The following is an 18,051-nucleotide window of genomic DNA, read 5'->3' as shown; positions in this document are numbered from 1 at the left end:
TGTGGGTTAAGCCGCTGCCTTCGGCTCGGGTCATGATCTCAGGGTCCTGGGATCGAGTCCCGCATCGGGCTCTCTGCTCAGCAGGAAGCCTGCTTCCCCCTTCCTCTCTCTCTGCCTGCCTCTCTGCCTACTTGTGATCTCTCTCTGTCAAATAAATAAATAAAAATCTTAAAAAAAAAAAAAAAGAACAATCTGGATAATTAACACTATGAGATTTCAATAATTGTTGTAAAGCTACAACATTCAATCAAAACAGCATGGTAATGGTATAAAAATAATAGGTCAATGGTAGAGATAGAATATACAGTTTAGAAACTAACCCACAAATATATAGATAACTGATTTTTGACAAAGGTATGAAAGCAATCCAGTGGAGAAGGGATAGTCTTTTCAACACAGTACTGGAACAATCGAATATCCATATGCACAAAAAGGAACTTGGATCTCTACTCACATCAGGTATAAAAATTAACTTGAAATGGATCATAGACCTAAATGTAAAGCCTAAAACTATAAAGCTCGCAGAGAAAATCTCTGTGAACTTAGGCTGCGCAAAGAATTCTTTGCGCAAAAGAATCTACAATCTACAAAGAAGTACAATCTACAAAGAAAAAAACTATAAACTATCTTTCATGAAAGTTAAAAGTTTCTGCTCTTCAAAAGACTCTAGGAGAATGAAAACACTGACACGGACTGAGAGGAAAACATCTGCAAAGCATATACCTGATAAAAGATTTGTATCCAGAACATACAAAGATCACTCAAAATTCAAAAGCAAGAAAGCATGTGACCAACTTTAGAAATAAGGCAAAAGATTTGAACAGACAGTAAGCCAAAGAAAATATGTGGAAAGCAACTAAACACATGAAAAGATGTTCAACATCATTAGTCGTTAGGGAAATGCAAATTTTAAAACCAAAATGAGATACCATTACATACCAATTAAAACTGCTAAAATGAAAAAGACTAACCATACCAAATGTTGGCGAACATCGAGAGAAACCAGAACTTTCATACATTATTGGTAGGAATTAAAATAGTAAAATCACTTTGGAAAAGTTTGGCAGTTTCTTAAAAAACAAAACACACATCTACCATATGATCCAGCCATTCAGACCTACATGTTCACCCTTCTAAGAGAAAAAGACTTATCTATACAAAGACATACATGAATGTTCATAGCAGCTTTCTTCATAACGGCCAAGAACTGGAAATAACCCAAATGTCTATCAATGGGCATATAAGGTAAACAGATTGTGCATATGCATACAATGAAATACTACTCAGCAATAAAAAAATAAAGTACTGATACAGGCAACACAGTGAATGAATCTCAATATAATTTTGCTGAGTTTTTTAAAAAAGCCAAACAGAAAAGAAAAAAGGGATACACTGGACTTCATCCAAATTAAAAACTTTGTGCAAAGGACACATTATCAATAAAGTAAAATGATGACCTAGAGTGTGGGAGAAGATATTTGCAAATCATATAACTTGTAAGGATTTCATATTCAACATACTAAAGAGCTCTTATGACACAACCCAGTTCAAAATTAAGCAAAGGACTTGAATAGATATTTCTCCAAAGAAGAGACACAGGTGGTCAATAAGGTACTCAACATCATTATTCATAAGGGAAATGCAAATCGAAATCATTATGAGATACCCATTAGAATGATTATCACAAAAACATTTTTTTTTAAAGATTTTATTTATTTATTTGACAGACAGAGATCACAAGTAGGCGGGGGGAGGGTGGGGGGGGGAAGCAGGCTCCCCACTGAGCAGAGAGCCTGATGCAGGGCTCGATCCCAGGACTCTGGGATCATGACCTGAGCCAAAGGCAGAGGCTTTAACCCACTGAGCCATCCAGGTGCCCCTATCACAAAAACATTTTTAAAGAAAGTAACAAGTACCAACAGGAATATGGAGAAACTGGAGCCCTCAGACATGGTTGGTAGGAATGTAAAATGGTGCAGCTGCTGTGGGAAAGTTTGACGATTTCTCCAAAAACTGAACATACCATCATCCATATGACCCAGTAATTCTATTCCTAGGTATATACCCAAAAAACCTGAAAACCAAAACTCAAAACGAATACTGGTACACCAGGGTGTATTGCAGCGTTAATCACAACTGCCGAAAAGTGGGAACAACCCAAGTGTTCAAGAGATGAAACAAGATGTGATCTGTCCATACAATGGTATGTTATTCAGCCACAAGAAGAAATGAAACACTAAGACATGCAATAGTGTAGACAAACCTCCAAAACATTATGCTATGTGGAATAAGTAGACCAAAAGAGCAAATACCGTATGATTCCATTAATATACCTAGAATAGGCAAATCTGTAGAAATAGGGATTTAGGTTAGAGGTTACCAGGGGCTAGGGGGATGGAGAAATGGGGAGATATTGATTAATGGGTACAGGGTTTCTGTTTGGAGTGATGAAAAAAAGACAGCAGTGACAACTGCACAACACTGTGAATGTACTTAAGGACACTGAACTATACAATTTAAAATGGCTAAAACGGCAAATTTTATGTTATATATATATTTTTTAAAGATTTTATTTATTTATTTGTTAGAGAGAGAGAGAGAGAGAGCATGAGCACAGGCAGACAGAGTGGTAGGCAGAGGCAGAGGGAGAAGCAGGCTCCCTGCCGAGCAAGGAGCCCGATGTGGGACTCGATTCCAGGACGCTGGGATCATGACCTGAGCCGAAGGCAGCCGCTCAACCAACTGAGCCACCCAGGCGTCCCTATGTTATATATATTTAATAGCACTTAAAAATGTTAAGTGTTGGGGTGCCTGCGTGGCTCAGTGGGTTAAAGCCTCTGCCTTGGGCTCAGGTCATGATTCCAGGGCCCTGGGATCGAGATCCGCATTGGGCTGTCTGCTCAGCAGGGAGCCTGCTTCCCTGCCTCTCTCTCTCTCTCTGCCTGCCTCTCTGCCTACTTGTGATTTCTGTCTGTCAAATAAACAAAATCCTTAAAAAAAAAAAAAAGTTAAATGGCATATAACCTATTCTGTAAGTATCATTAAGTTCCAGCTAGCTTTCTATCCTCTTAGATACTACAATAAATATCTTGCATGACAGGTTCACTCTAGGCAATATTTTAGAAGCAGGATTCAACTAATCTCCTGGTCAGAACCAGGTAAGTGAATTTTCCACTAACAGCTAAACACAAAGCCAAACAAAATTCCTAGCCACAGGGCAACGTTCCAGAGATAGAACAGGCTACTGAGCTCACTGGATTCTTAAATCCTACTCATGCGAGGTCAGAAATGCCTGTGCAGTATTTGTAGCTAATTCATCTGTCTTGAACAGCTAATACTCGTTTCACCATGAAAAATTTTTTATCTTCAAAATTGTAGAATCCAGCTAATCAATATCCAGGCATTCATTTTATTGTTCTCTCCACTTTTATATTTGTTTGAATATTACAAAAATTTGAAATTTTGAAATCATTTCTATGATTTATGCTAGTTAACAAACCTCAGGCACTATATGATTATAGAAATAAAAGAAGGGCTTATCAGAGCCTATGAAGTGAAGGTTCTGATCATAGTCTTTCGAGGGCTACATAACTACTCCAAAGCATGTATTATTTAGGAGTACTTCGAATGTTAACTAGCCATGCTTAGAGATTAAAATAAAAAAGATATATATACCACACTATTTCATATGAAATATTTGCAAGTCTCTTTCATAACATCCAGAAAGTACTTCTATCTTGGATTTTTAAAATAAATTACCTGCATCTAGTTACTTGTTTTCAAATCTCTTGGCCCCCAGACACTATAAGCTTCTTTTGAAGGGGAGCATGGAATTCTGTCCTATTGATTTTTTTTTTTTAAAGATTTTTTTTTTTAATTTATTATTTGACAGATCACAAGGCAGAAAGAGAGGAGGAAGCAGGCTCCCCGCTGAGCAGAGAGCCTGATGCGGGGCTCGATTCCAGGATCCTGGGATCATGACCTGAGCTGAAGGCAGAGGATTTAACCCACTGAGCCACCCAGGCACCCCATGTCCTATTGATTCTTGATTTCCTCTCTCCTGCTTGAGTTCTAGACTAGTATCTGTGTTCAGAAAGTTCAGTTACACAAATAATTACAGAGTACTAGAGGCTATGTGTCAGGCATATTTTTAGTGCTGAGGATATAGCCCTGATCAACAATGACAAAGTGGTTCGCACTGGGCTTACATTCTTGTAGAATGCAATTGAAGTGAATAGTGAGGTTGGACCAAACAATTTTGAAAAGGTCCTTCCTACAAATACTCTCTGTGATACAAATTGTACTGCTGTGGTGACCAACTAGTCCCCATGCTTTGGGGAAGCTTCTCTCAGTTGCACAACAAAAGGTAACCAACCAACCTGCCGGGCAAACACAGAGCTGGTGGGAGGAGGGCTGCCCGACACTTTAAAGACAAGGGGCTCATTCATCCGTAATTTCCTCATTTTCTTATCTGAATTAGTATAATGGTCCACTGCCCAATGACAGACTACAGAAATAGTTTGTGACAACTGTAGGACCATAAAGCTTCATGGTGTTTCATTTATCTGCCTCCTACCAACAAGTGATAACAAATTTTTCCTATAAATGAAGATGATGATATAAGAAAACAGTAAATTATAAGAGTTACACACATGTAACTCATTTCCTACATTTTCTAGTTACCTCCGGGCCAAAGGGTCTCAAACTGGGATCCTAGACCCCTAAGATATCCACAAAGGTGGTAATGGGAATCTTTAAGTTAATTTTCAACAAAAAGATTAACAATCTTACAGATCATACACTTACAGCCCATAAGGTTGTACCCACTAAGTATCACCATCTCAATAAATGGGTCAAATACATTTTTGTTGATGTCTAGGACTTATTCTTTAATCGAAGGTACTGAAAATATTTTAAATTCTTAGGGAGGTTATGAAAGGAGTATCAGCTGATAAAGTAGTATAGTACCACTGCTTCAGAACCATTACTTCAAGCATAATGAACCTGTTAATCAAATTAGTGTCAGAACATTTTAATTTGCTTTGGTATCTAGAGCAGTCAATGCTTTACATCTTCCATCTGGTTCCTAGAGTCTCATTTGATACTAATGGTTACCACTTCTATAGGATCTAACTGGTGATTATTGCTGATGCTGCCACCAAAAAAAAAGCATTTGGGGTAAACTAGAACTATGCTCAGTTTCCGTTTCAAAGCATCCTGTATCATAACAAATGATCTCCTGCATACAAGGCTAAAGCCTTGATTTCTACTTGAGCAATCACATAAATAGCACCAAAGCAAATGACTTGCTCTTATGATTCTTACCTAATTTTAAAGGTATCATATGGATGACACTATGCTCCCTTCACTTTAAATTCTCAAATACCTTTCAATTTAAATGTTATGTTTAGAATTAAGCACCTATAAATATTTATGCCTAGATAACATTTTACAGATTTTCTCCTTTATGTAATAAGGTATTTAAAATTACTCCGAATAGGTTTTAAATTACATGCATTATGCAGAAATGCATATAAAAGTAACTGCAGGCATTCAAGTTTACATGTAAATTCAGCCAGCAGATACTGTAGAAGGCAGATGTTTAGTTGCCAAGCTAAAAGGCTGAAGGAATGACAGGGAACTCACATATGAGAAGTAGAAAGAAAGGTCACTAAGTAATCAATTATGAAAAGGCAAAGACAGACTTCTTCACTGTCCAAATTTCAAGAAAATTTGAATTCATTTGATTCATACCACTAAATTTCCAGCCTCCAACTATGACTTTTCCATGGTCAGTCACTGCTTACTCAAATAAACAAATGGTAGCAATGGAGGAGGTTACTTGTGCTAGTTATTTCAGAATTCCAAATTTTGAAGAATAATGATAATCCTTATATATGGATTACTACGTGCCAGGCACTATTTCACAATAACCCTATAAGCTAAGTACTATGGTGTACATTTTACAGCTGAAGAACTAAGACACAGAGAGACAAACTAACCTGCCCAAATTCACATGCAGAGCCAGTATCTGAACTTGGACGGTTGGCTCTTACTCATTTTAATATAATGTCGCTCGGCGTAGTATAAATTATCCACACTGCATCTGTATTGTGACCTGTAGAATACATGCATTTTTTTTCAGTTTAAGATAAACAGAAATGTTGAGTCTCAGATGTAAGAAGCAGCAAAGGAGATTTTAAACTCTCATTTGTATCCAGAAAAATATAACAATGCTTGCAATTCTACTGAAAGCAGATTATTTGTGAATTTTCACACAAATCTGGCTAGAGATGAAGAAATTTTTAAAATTATCTTGTGGAATCTTTTTGAAATATCATTTTTAAAAGTTATTTCTCATTCTTGAATGGTTTTTGGCTTTAAGGAAAATGTCAGTATATATGTGATATATTACGGTAATATTTTCTGTTATTCTATATAATCATAAAAACGTTGGCATGTTTCTAAATTTATTGATATGGAAAGTTTCACATGATATGAGGAATAAAAATATCAGTAAAAATGACTTTTACAGGTTGCCTGGATTGCTCAGTTGGTTAAGCATCTGCCTTTGGCTCAGGTCATGATCCCAGGGTCCTGGGATCGAATCCCACACAGTGTCCCTGCTCAACAGGGAGTCTGCTTCTCCCTCTGCCCCTCCCCCTGCTCATTCTTTCTCTCGCAGGCGCGCGCGCAAAAATAAATGAGTAAAACTACTTTAAGAAAATGGCTTGTGGGGCGCCTGGGTGGCTCAGTGGGTTGAGCCGCTGCCTTCGGCTCAGGTCATGATCTCAGAGTCCTGGGATCGAGCCCCGCATCGGGCTCTCTGCTCTCTAGGGGAGCCTGCTTCCTCCTCTCTCTCTGCCTGCCTCTCTGCCTGCTTGTGATCTCTCTGTCAAATAAATAAATAAAAAAAAAAAAAAAAGAAAAAAAAAAAAGAAAATGGCTTGTATCGTATGATTCCAAATCTATTTTGTAAAAAGTCTTGGGCTTTATGATAAACATTTAAATGTAGTTATTAAAGGTGGCAAGATTACTGGTAATTTTTCCTTTCTTCTTTAAATCTTTTCATTACCTGAACTTCTTCCCTTTTTATAATTCTGTTTACTTTTATAAGCAGGGAAAAAAATTCAATTTATTAAAATCTTCATTCATCAGATATTTTTACAAAATAAAATGTTTTTAATTTTGTAAGAGTTTTGTAAACGAGAGTTGCAACTGCTCTACAAAATTCCCTAGTTTGGCTTTCATAGGTGGTATTGAAATGACTTTATAGAAACTATTATACTAATACAATAATCTTATAACTACTGATCCTCTCCTCTCACAAATCAAAGAGACAAGGAAAGATAGCACATCACAGAAATCACTTGAATAGCCTGTTAGTATAATTACATTTGATCAGGCTTTGAATTTCCTGAATGTTATTTTCTTTGAAAAGTTATTACACGATAAAGTTGCTCCTGATCTTGTCAGATGTTGCAAATAGCAAAAAAAAAAAAAAAAGAAAGAAAACAACCAGGTTTAACATTTTTAGATTTTTCAGCAACGGCTGTTCTTCCCTCAGGCAGTCAAAATTACAATTTATTGTTTTGAGCTTTTCCTTCTTAATACCACCTAACTTACCTTCCCTTAAAGATGTACTATGAGATACTGTATCTATTTTCTGGTTCTAGAAATAGGCACATCAGCACCTGCCAAAAGCAGGCACTTCCTCAAAGATTACACAATAACATTTCAGAGGAATAAGAAAAAAATAACAAATATTGCAGCAAAAAGAACTCTAGAAATCTTAAAACATATCTAGTTCTATTGTGAGCCAGCTCTACATCCCTACACAAGCCATCTATCTTAAAAGAAAGAGCTCTGAAACTAGATGATCGACCAATGGATTCAATCATCGTTCAGTGAATACCTCTGTGCCAGATCCTACAGTAAACCGCTCCCACTGCCTTCCCACCCATGATTTCACTGCCGGCAGTTTCAGTCAACCATGGTCTGGAAGCAAACGATCCTCCTTCTGACATATCATCCGGTCAACAGTAGCCTAACTCTACCTCACAGTCAGTGCCTACTCACTTCACTTCATCTCGTCACACAGGTATTTCACCACCTACATTATCAGAAGGGTAAATGCAGTACATGAAGATATTTTGAGAGAGAGAGGGAGAGACCACGTTCACAGAACTTTTATTACAATATATTGTTATAATAACTATTTTACTATTAGTTATCATTGTTAACCACTTTACTATGCCTAATTTATAAGTTAAGCTTTATCATAATATGTATATGCAGGAAAAACCACAGTATATACAGCATTTGGTACCATCCACAGTTTTGGGCACCCACTGGGAGTCATGGACCCTATGCCCCACGGATCAGTGGGATGACTGTATCTTACATGCAGTGGAGAGTTAAAGAGACTAAACAAAACAGATCCACCTTGAAAGATTTTACAATCTAATAGGAAAGAAAAATTTAAACGAGCATTCTGCTGCTTCGACAGTACGCCAGAACATATTTTAAACTTTTTGGGTAAATACAAGCTCCTTTTAAAATAAATGGAGTTTTAGGGACACCTGGGTGGCTCAGTTGGTTAAGCGGCTGCCTTTGGCTCAGGTCTTGATCCCGGCGTCCTGGGATAGAGTCCCACATCAGGATCCTTGCTCAGAAGAGAGCCTGCTTCTCCCTCTGCCTCTGCCTGCCTCTCTGCCTGTGCTCGCTCGCTCTCTCTCCCTCTGTCCCTGACAAATAAATAAAATCTTTAAAAAATAAAATAAAATAAATGGAGTTTTTAAAAGGGGGGGGGGTGCCGAAGGCCAGCTCAACATTCAGCTCATGATGCACTGAATAGCCAAATAGACTTAAGTGCAATGTTCTAGAGAGAGGAAAAAGAGAGACAGAGAGCATAAGCAGGGGGAGGGGCAGAGGGAGAACCAGGCTCCTCAATGAGCGGGAAGCCTGATCAGGACTCTGGGATTATGACCTGAGGGAAAGGTAGATGCTTAACCTACTGAGCCACCCAGGCGCCCATGAAATGTGCTAGTTTTAATAGAGTGCATTATATTTTAAGTTCATGGCATAAAAATAATAAAAGAGACTTTAAAGATACATAGTTTCAAAATCAATTAGGTTCTACAAGTTTACTTACCTTTAAAAAATTCCTGCACAAAAGTTAGGATCTGCCTTATAGAGACAGTATTCACTTCCGTAACCCATTGACCATATCTGATTACCCTGTGCTCAGGCTGAGGACTAAGAACTGCATACTTACTACTTGAATAATTCAGCCAGCAATGGGGAGAAAATACTCCTCAAAAATGAAACCAGTAGGGAGGGAGAAAAAAGAAAATGGACAGGTCAGTAAACCAATTCAGAGAAAGCCTAAACCACTCATGTGACCCACAGAATCATCGAGAGCAGTTCATCTTTCCCACTACAGAAACCAGGGAGATAAGCAGTCTAGAAGCAGAGGCTGTTTTTTTCCCCTACTTTCAACCTTTCAGAGTCCAATGATTCAAAGAAGACAAACAAGAGCATGTGGATTATAGGTTTCCTAACTCTCACATAAAGCAACTATTTAAACATGTGGTCAAAATTAAGCATCTAACAAACTATATGGACAGAAGAAATAATGGTGTAAAAATAAGCTTAATCCAACCAATAAATAGAATTTACGGAGAGGAATCAATTATTTCAAAAGACAAAAATGACTAACAGTCTCACATAGAATAGAAACATGAAGATATCAATATTGAAATAATTTCTTGCTAAAATTTATTTTTTTATTTCAACATTATAGACAAGAATATAACAAGTATATATACACTATATACACACACACACAAAACACACACCTATATATACACATGTACATACACATACATATTCAAGAATGAATAAACAAAACTATTTCAAAAAAAAACCAAAACTATTTCCTTAAGCAATGTAACAAGATAGAGGACTGAGCACATGTTAATTTTCTCTTTCCACTTAAAAACCCCATAAAATGTCAGGGAAAAAAAGAAGCCAGGAACTTTTTTCAATATAAAACATCTATAAAAGCACAGGGTGGCGGGGGGAAGCATGCCATTAGTAGTCAAGTTTACAAATGCTCAAAAGATAGAACTGGTTTTCACATTCAAAGACTGTGAACAAGTGATGTGCAGAAAACGTATAAATGTCTAGCAAATATACTCCTAGGATGCTCCTCCTAGCTAGTAATCAGGGAAATGTAAATTAAAACAATGAGATATCATTTTTATCTAGCAGATTAACAAAATATTAAAAATAATGATACAAGTGGGGTGCCTGGGTGCCTCAGTGGGTTAATCCTCCACCTTCGGCTCAGGTCATGATCCCAGGGTCCTGGGATAGAGCCCTGCATCGGGCTCTCTGCTCCTCGGGGAGCCTGCTTCCACCTCTCTCTCTGCTCGCCTCTCTGCCTACTTGTGATCTCACTCTGTCAAATAAATAAAATCTTTAAATAAATAAATAAATAAATAAATAAAAGGCAATTTGTTGGAGCCCTTGGGTGGCTCAGTTGGTTGAGCAGCTTCCCAGGGTCCTGGGATCAAGAGCTGAATGTCAGACTCCCAGCTCAGTGGGGAGTCTGCTTCTCCCTCTCCCTCTGCCCCTCCTCGCCCGACTTGTGCTGGCTCTCTAATAAATAAAATCTTTTTTTTAAATTTAATTTTTTTATAAACATAAAATGTATTATTAGCCCCAGGGGTATAGGTCTGAGAGTCGCCAGGTTTACACACTTCACAGCACTCACCATAGCACATACCCTCCCCAATGTCCATAACCCCACCACCCTCTCTGGACCCCCATCTCCCCAGCAACCCTCAGTTTGTTTTGTGAGATTAAGAGTCTCTTATGGTTTGTCTCCCTCCCGATCCCATCTTGTTTCATTTATTCTTTTCCAACCCCCCAAACCCCCCATGTTGCATCTCCACTTCCTCATATCAGGGAGATCTATGATAGTTGTCTTTCTCCGAATGACTTACTTCGCTAAGCATAATACCCGCTAGTTCCATCCACATCGTCGCAAATGGCAAGATTTCATTTCTTTTGATGGCTGCATAGTATTCCATTGTGTATATATATGTATACCACATCTTTATCCATTCATCTGTTGATGGACATCCAGGTTCTTTCCATAGTTTGGCTATTGTGGACATTGCTGCTATAAACATTCGGGTGCACGTGCCCCTTCGGATCACTACGTTTGTATCTTTAGGGCAAATACCCAGTAGTGCAATTGCTGGGTCAGAGGGTAGCTCTATTTTCAACTTTTTGAGGAACCTCCATGCTGTTTTCCAGAGTGGTTGCACCGGCTTGCATTCCCACCAACAGTGTAGGAGGGTTCCCCTTTCTCCGCATCCTCACCAGCATCTGTCATTTCCTGACTTGTTTATTTTAGCCATTCTGACTGGTGTGAGGCAGTATCTCATTGTGGTTTTGATTTGTATCTAATAAGTAAAATCTTAATTAAAAAAATAAAAGGCAATTTGTTAATATCCACCAAAATACAAACTGCACATCCCATTTGCCCTGGAACTTTCACTTCTAGGAATCTAAATTAAAGGAAGTACTAGCTTGCATATGTTCATGTGTATTCAGCATAACATCTCTTTAAAACTGGGAGAAATTGGGGATGCCTGGGTGGCTCAGTGGGTTAAAGCCTCTGTTTTGGGCTCAGGTCATGATCCCAGTGTTCTGGGATCTCGCCCCACATAGGGCTCTCTGCTCAGCAGGGAGCCTGCTTGCTCCTCTCTCTCTGCCTGCCTCTCTGCCTACTTGTGATCTCTCCCTCTCTCTCTCTCTCTCTCTCTGTCAAATGAATAAAAAAAAAAAAAAATGGAAAAAAAAATAATAATAAAAGCTTAAAGACTTGAGAATCCCTATCTTCCCCTTATGCTACGGAGCTAATCATTAAGTTTGTTAAATCCTGGGACTTAAGGAATCTTGCCTTCTCAAGTACTATTCTAACATAGCACTTTGTGAAAGGATATTTCTACCACCTCACCAGCATTTTTAGCTGTAATGATTTTTCCCATGTCTCTACTTCTGTGGAAAAAGAAATTTTGACCTGTACCCCTGGAGTTAATAATACATTATATGTTAATGAAAAATAAAAAAATTTTTAAAAAGAGAAGCAGAGAGCCTGCTTCCCTTCCTCTCTCTGCCTGCCCCTCTGCCAACTTGTGATCTCTGTCTGTCAAATAAATAAATAAATAATATTTTAAAAAACACACATTATAGTGGAAAAAAGAGCAAGTTACAGAAAAGATCATACTATTCCTCAAAAAACTTAGCTTCTCTGAAATATTTACCATCAGACTGTAACACCCACAACCCCTCTTTGTGGTAGACTCCCACCAATCTTTGTCAATTCCCCTTATTCACAGAAAAACTTAGCACCTACGTTTCTCTCCAACTACTCCAATGATCATTCCTAAAGAATTCAGCCTTAGTATACTCTCAGTTCCTTTACTTTGTCCTAAATAAGTCTTTTCTTCCATCCTACTTCAGTGTCTACTCTCTGATCATACTCTGAACATTCTCCTGTCTAGTAACTAAACTACCTCCCAGTCTCAGTTTTGAGACTCTCACATTTAGACCACAACTTCCTAGCTTTCCAGCTTGACTGGTATGCTAGTGACCCTATTTTTACAATTCTCTATCGCCATCAAAACCTCGATCCATTGACCCTACTGCGCTACCACTGTCCATCACGTAGTCATCTCAATTCCCTCCTTAAATAACCTCCTCAAAAACCATGGTCCAAAACGAAACAACCTCCTTGTATACACTTTCCTATCCATTGCATCTCTCCTTCCAACATCTTCTAAGCAAAACCCTAACTCTGCTTAAACCCAACATACTGCTGAATCCAAAAGTGCCCTAATTGGCCTTATTTCCATTCTTGTCCCATGAGTCACAGACTGCTAGCTACCTAATCCATTATCTATTCTTTACTTCCTTTCCAAGAGAACCCAGATTTTACGTGGGAAGTTAATGTACCCAGCTAAAACACTGCCTCCCAGACTCCCTGACAGCTAGCGACAGTCTATGACACTGGACTATGAAGCACACATGAAGTCACTTAGTTGTGTTTTGGAGAAAACTCTTTAAAAAAAAGGAAACCAGAAAAAAAAATAAAATATAAAAAAAAAAATAAAAACTCAGGGACATCAGGTGCCTCAGTCAGTTAGGCATCTGCCTTCGGCTCAGATCATGATCCCAGGGTCCTGGGACTGAGTCCTACATTAGGCTCCTTGCTCATTTGGGAGCCTACTTCTCCCTCTGCCTCTGCCTGCTGCTTCCCCTGCTTGTGCTCTCTCTCTTTCTGACAAATAAATAAGATCTTAAAAAATAAATAAAGATTAAAAAAGTATTTTTTAATTAAAAAAAAATTCAGTTGGGGAGCCTGGGTGGCTCAGTGGGTTAAGCCGCTGCCTTCGGCTCAGGTCATGATCTCAGGGTCATGGGATCGAGCCCCGCATGGGGCTCTCTGCTCAGCAGGGATCCTGCTTTCCTCTCTCTCTCTGCCTGCCTCTCTGTCTACTTGTGATCTCTCTCTGTCAAATAAATAAATAAAATCTCTAAAAAAAAATTAAAAAAAATTCAGCTGACATGTACCTTTCTTCCCCTACCTTCTGTCTAGATGTGATTCTAGAGATCAGCCATCCCACGGTACAAGGAAACAAGCACACTTGAAGATGTCTAAACAGAAAAACAAAAGGAACCAGACTTCTTGATGTCAGGAAGCTTCTGTATCAGCTCTGGGCTGCCTACATCTGGTTTTTGTTAATTGAGAAAAATAAAACTCCTAATTTGCTTGGGTCGTTATTTTTGGGTCTCTACTATTCACAGTAAATCATTTCCTAACTCCCAGGCGCATTACTGTTTATTCCCTACAGCACAACCAGAGACCTTTAAAAGTATGAGTTGGATCATATTACTGGTTTCACATCACACTTAAAATAAATTTAGGTTCCTTAAAAGGTCAACTAGGCCTTCTTTGATCTGGCCCTTCTATTTCTCCCAACTCATCTCCTACCAAATCCCCATACCACCCTGCCCACCACTTGCACACCCACACTGTTCCTTGAACAAGCCAAACTTGTTTCTGTCTCAGGATCTTTACATTTGCTGCTCCTTTGCCTAAAATCCTCTTTCCTCATACTTTTACTTGGTTTGCTACCTCATTTCTTCTAGGCAGCAACTCAAACGTTGCCTTCTCTGAGAGACCTTCCTGATTACTCTACTTAAAACAGTCTTTTTGTGTCTCCTCACGTTTCCTCTCCATTCTCCCATAACTCTTCTGATCCTATCTGATCCTACCTTATTAATATATAGTAATTATTTGTTTGCTTATTTACTGTCTTCTGCACTAGAATGGAATCTCCCTGGGCAAGGGCCTTGGGTGTCTTCTTCAGCACTATATCCTCAGTGCCTGGCACACAGGACATAAAAAATATCTAATGTATAAATCAATATACATCATGATCTCATTAATACTGAAAAAGACTAAAGTGTGTGTGTGTGTGTGTGTGTGAGAGTATATAAAGGACCTAAGATAATACACTAAACTGCTGATACTCGTTAACCATGGTGAAGAGAATGAGAAATAAGGAAATGAGGAACTTTCACATTTTGCTCTACATATTCCTCCATTGTTTTTTAATTTTTTTAAGATTTTATTTATTTATTTGATAGAGAGAGAGATCACAAGTAGGCAGAGGAGCAGGCAGAGATAGAGGGGGAAGCAGGCTCCCCACTGAGCAGAGAGTCTAATGTGGGACTTGATCCCAGGACCCTGAGATCATGACCTGAGCAGAAGACAGAGACTTTAACCCCCTGAGCCACCCAGATGCCCCTGTTGTTTTTCTTATTACGAAAACAAAATTACCTATGATATATGGCAAGAAAAATGCTTTAAACATATTCAGAAATATAAATCCACTCATAGAGTCATACAACTTAGAAACTCAGTAACCTTAGTAAGTGTAACAGTACCTACAGGTAGGAGGATCTATGATTACTAAGGAAGTATCTTTTAAAAGAACTAGAATTAGAAGAATAAAAATTTCTTATTAACTTTTTGTAGCCCTTATAAAAGTTTTTACTCTCACTTAAACAAAATAAAATATACCAAACAAAAAGTATATTAGTAGCATGTTATACATCAAAATAGTAATGGTAAGTTGTGTAGAACCAATTTCCACTCACCATTCCTTGCTTGTAGCAACTTTTTTTTAAAGATTTTATTCATTTATTTGACAGAGAGAGAGAGAGAGAGAGACAGACACCATGAGTAGGGGGAAGGAGGCAGAGGAAGAGGGAGACCTGAGCAGAGCACTACTGTACGGCTCCAATCCCAGGACCCTGGGATCATGACCTGAGCCAAAGGCACCCAGGGATCCCACTTATAGAAACTTTTTTTTTTTTTTTTTTAAGATTTCCATTCATTTATTTGACAGACAGAGATCACAAGTAGGCAGAGAGGCAGGCAGAGAGAGAGGAAGGGAAGCAGGCTCCCCGCTGAGCAGAGAGCCCAACGTGGGGCTCGATCCCAGGACCCTGAGATCATGACCCGAGCCGAAAGCAGAGGCCTTAACCCACTGAGCCACCCAGGCGCCCCCCACTTATAGAAACTTTTAAGGATTTTCCTTCCCTAGATATTCATGCAATAATCTAGATATTTACTTTGTTTTGTTTTAGAAAATACGTACTCTACGAGAAACCTTTTCTCTATCAAGTTCTCCATCTGCATGTCTAGTGCTTTTTAATTCTTCTTTACAACTTTATTGAGACACATTTTACATGTTACATAATCTATCCACCTCAAATGTATAGTTCAGTGACTTTTAGGAAATTTACCAAGTTGTGGAACACACCAGAAATCAGTTTTAAAAATTTTCACCACTGCAATTAAATCACTCATGCCCTTTTATTGTTAACCCCCATTCCCACCCCCTAATTCAACCAGCCACTAGTCTCCTGTCTGTCTGCATGACATCTGTCTATTCTGGACAGTTCCTACAAATGGAATCATAGAATATGTGGTCCCTTGTATCTGGTTCTTTTCACTTAGCATCTTTTTGAGGTTCATCCAAGAGGCAGCATGTACCAATAGTTCATTCTATTTTACTGCTGAATATTATTTCACTGTATAGATATGGCATATTAGGGCCTTTTGATTTTCTGACTTGAATTTCCATTTTCCAGGTTGTACCATGGGTGCCGGCAACTTGGGAGTTGTGGGCAAGCAGCTATATATGTCATTTATTTAACCCAAATGACACAGGTGAATGTTTTTCAAACCCAATCCAGTTTACATAGGGTAAGATTGTCCTAGCTTCACTTAACATCATTTCTGCCATTTAAAATGCTTTTAAAACCATTTTTCTGTCCTCCTTTTGAAATCAGTAAAAGTACAGTTCCCCAAGTTTTCTCTCTCCCAAAGCTTATAAAAACCTCTACTCTTACTATGCAATCTGTTTTATCTCATTTTTCTACCTTCAATTCCTTGTTTTCTCTTTATCTTTAAGCTGACAGCTTTTCATATTCTCCAAGTTTGTAAAAAGGTATATCAGAATTAAATATCTGCAGATTCTGGAATTTTATTTAAGAGAAATCTGTGGTTTTTTTTGATGTGGTCCCTATAAGGAATTTCTTCCTATGTAGAAAAAAGCTTTGTAAGTGATTTAAAAACCAAAACCCCTCACAATACCAATATGAAAGGAGCATGAGGACCCAAGTTAACATGTGACACTCTCATCTAAAAGAGAAAGTCAAAGAATATATGGTAATTAAACAAAGTTCTCTATTTTCTCTTTAACATGACCTTTTTAAACATTTTTTTTTCATTCACTGTAAAATGCCACAATAATGTTACTACCTCACCTGTTTTATGATGATGTCTGATTCAGATTAAATGAATTATTTACCTTTATAAAATATTAAAATATCCACATGTAGAATCATTTACAAAGGTAGATAACAGGGAAAGTGCTAGGGAAGGATGACACAAATCTTAAAACATACCTATCACCACCAGCCTTTTTGACACCTTAATTCTCTAAGTGATTTTGCAGACAATTAGCTTGAAAACATTGCAAATGAGATGATGGGGACATAGCTAAAAGCTTTCCTAGCGGTAAACATTCTCTACCTAGGAAATTATTTTACTACCCCCTTACTATCCTAAGTTACAGTTCTTCTGCAGTATATAACAGAGTGAAGACAACAAAAGAGAACACCAGTTTCATGTAATTAGAGGAACCTTGCAAGATAAGGAAAAATAATACAAGCTATTATTATTAGAGCTTAAATGTTGGCTTTTAGCCAAGATTTAAATGCCAAGAATAGGGGCACTTGGGTTGCTCACTGGGTTAAAAATCTGACTCTTGGTTTGGGCTCAGGTCAGGTCATGATCTCATGGACTGTGGGACTGGAGCCCCACATAAAGCCCCATCCCCCCAACTTATGGCAGGCTCCGGGCTCAGCAGGGAGTCTGCTTGAGTTCTCTTCCTCTGCCCCTCCCTACACTGTAGCCTGTGCTTGCTCTCTCTCTCTCTCTCTCTAATAAATTTAAATAAGTAAGTAACTAACTAAATGCCAAGACTACTCCTCTTGGTGGTTGGTTATTGTGTTAGGTGTAAGACAGGCCAAGTGAGCTACAGTTTCATCTGTGAAAGGACAGCCAAAAGGGGTTCTTAGTTAAGGTATACTCTATGTCTATTATAGCTATAGTATAAGGTGGTATGGAGAAAGACAGGCTCTGCATTGTAAACTTCATTAAGTATTCTTTAATGTCATCATTTTAATTTACTTTAAGAAAACGAGTGGTGTGATCATGCATACACTGTACCTTTCTCAGGCTTTCATATTCCTCACGAAGTTCCCCAGGCTTGCTTAATTTGATTGGTGCTCTGAATATAAACTCTGGAGGAAAGGGAAAAGAAAACACTTTTTAACAGGAGTTTCTAAGAAAGAACCCAAAACCCTACCTACTGCTGTCCCACCTTATAAACC

The 18,051-nt window shown here is 38.3% G+C and overlaps 1 protein-coding gene across 1 annotated transcript in view; it reads right to left on the bottom strand.

The window, feature by feature from the left end:
- The window catches only part of LOC111159356 (ring finger protein 169), an 81,249-nt gene that overhangs the window by 30,550 nt on the left and 32,648 nt on the right, over positions 1 to 18,051 (bottom strand). The window contains exon 2 of the mRNA XM_022521756.1: positions 17,888 to 17,961. Coding sequence (XP_022377464.1) covers positions 17,888 to 17,961 — 74 coding nt within the window. The remainder of the gene's footprint in view (positions 1 to 17,887; positions 17,962 to 18,051) is intronic.

The sequence above is a fragment of the Enhydra lutris genome, unplaced genomic scaffold (assembly GCF_002288905.1).
Source record: "Enhydra lutris kenyoni isolate GAN:26980312 unplaced genomic scaffold, ASM228890v2 scaffoldscaffold68, whole genome shotgun sequence".
NCBI lineage: Eukaryota > Metazoa > Chordata > Mammalia > Carnivora > Mustelidae > Enhydra > Enhydra lutris.
The sequence above is the reverse complement of the archived record's forward strand: the minus strand, read 5'-3'. Positions and strand labels throughout refer to the sequence as shown.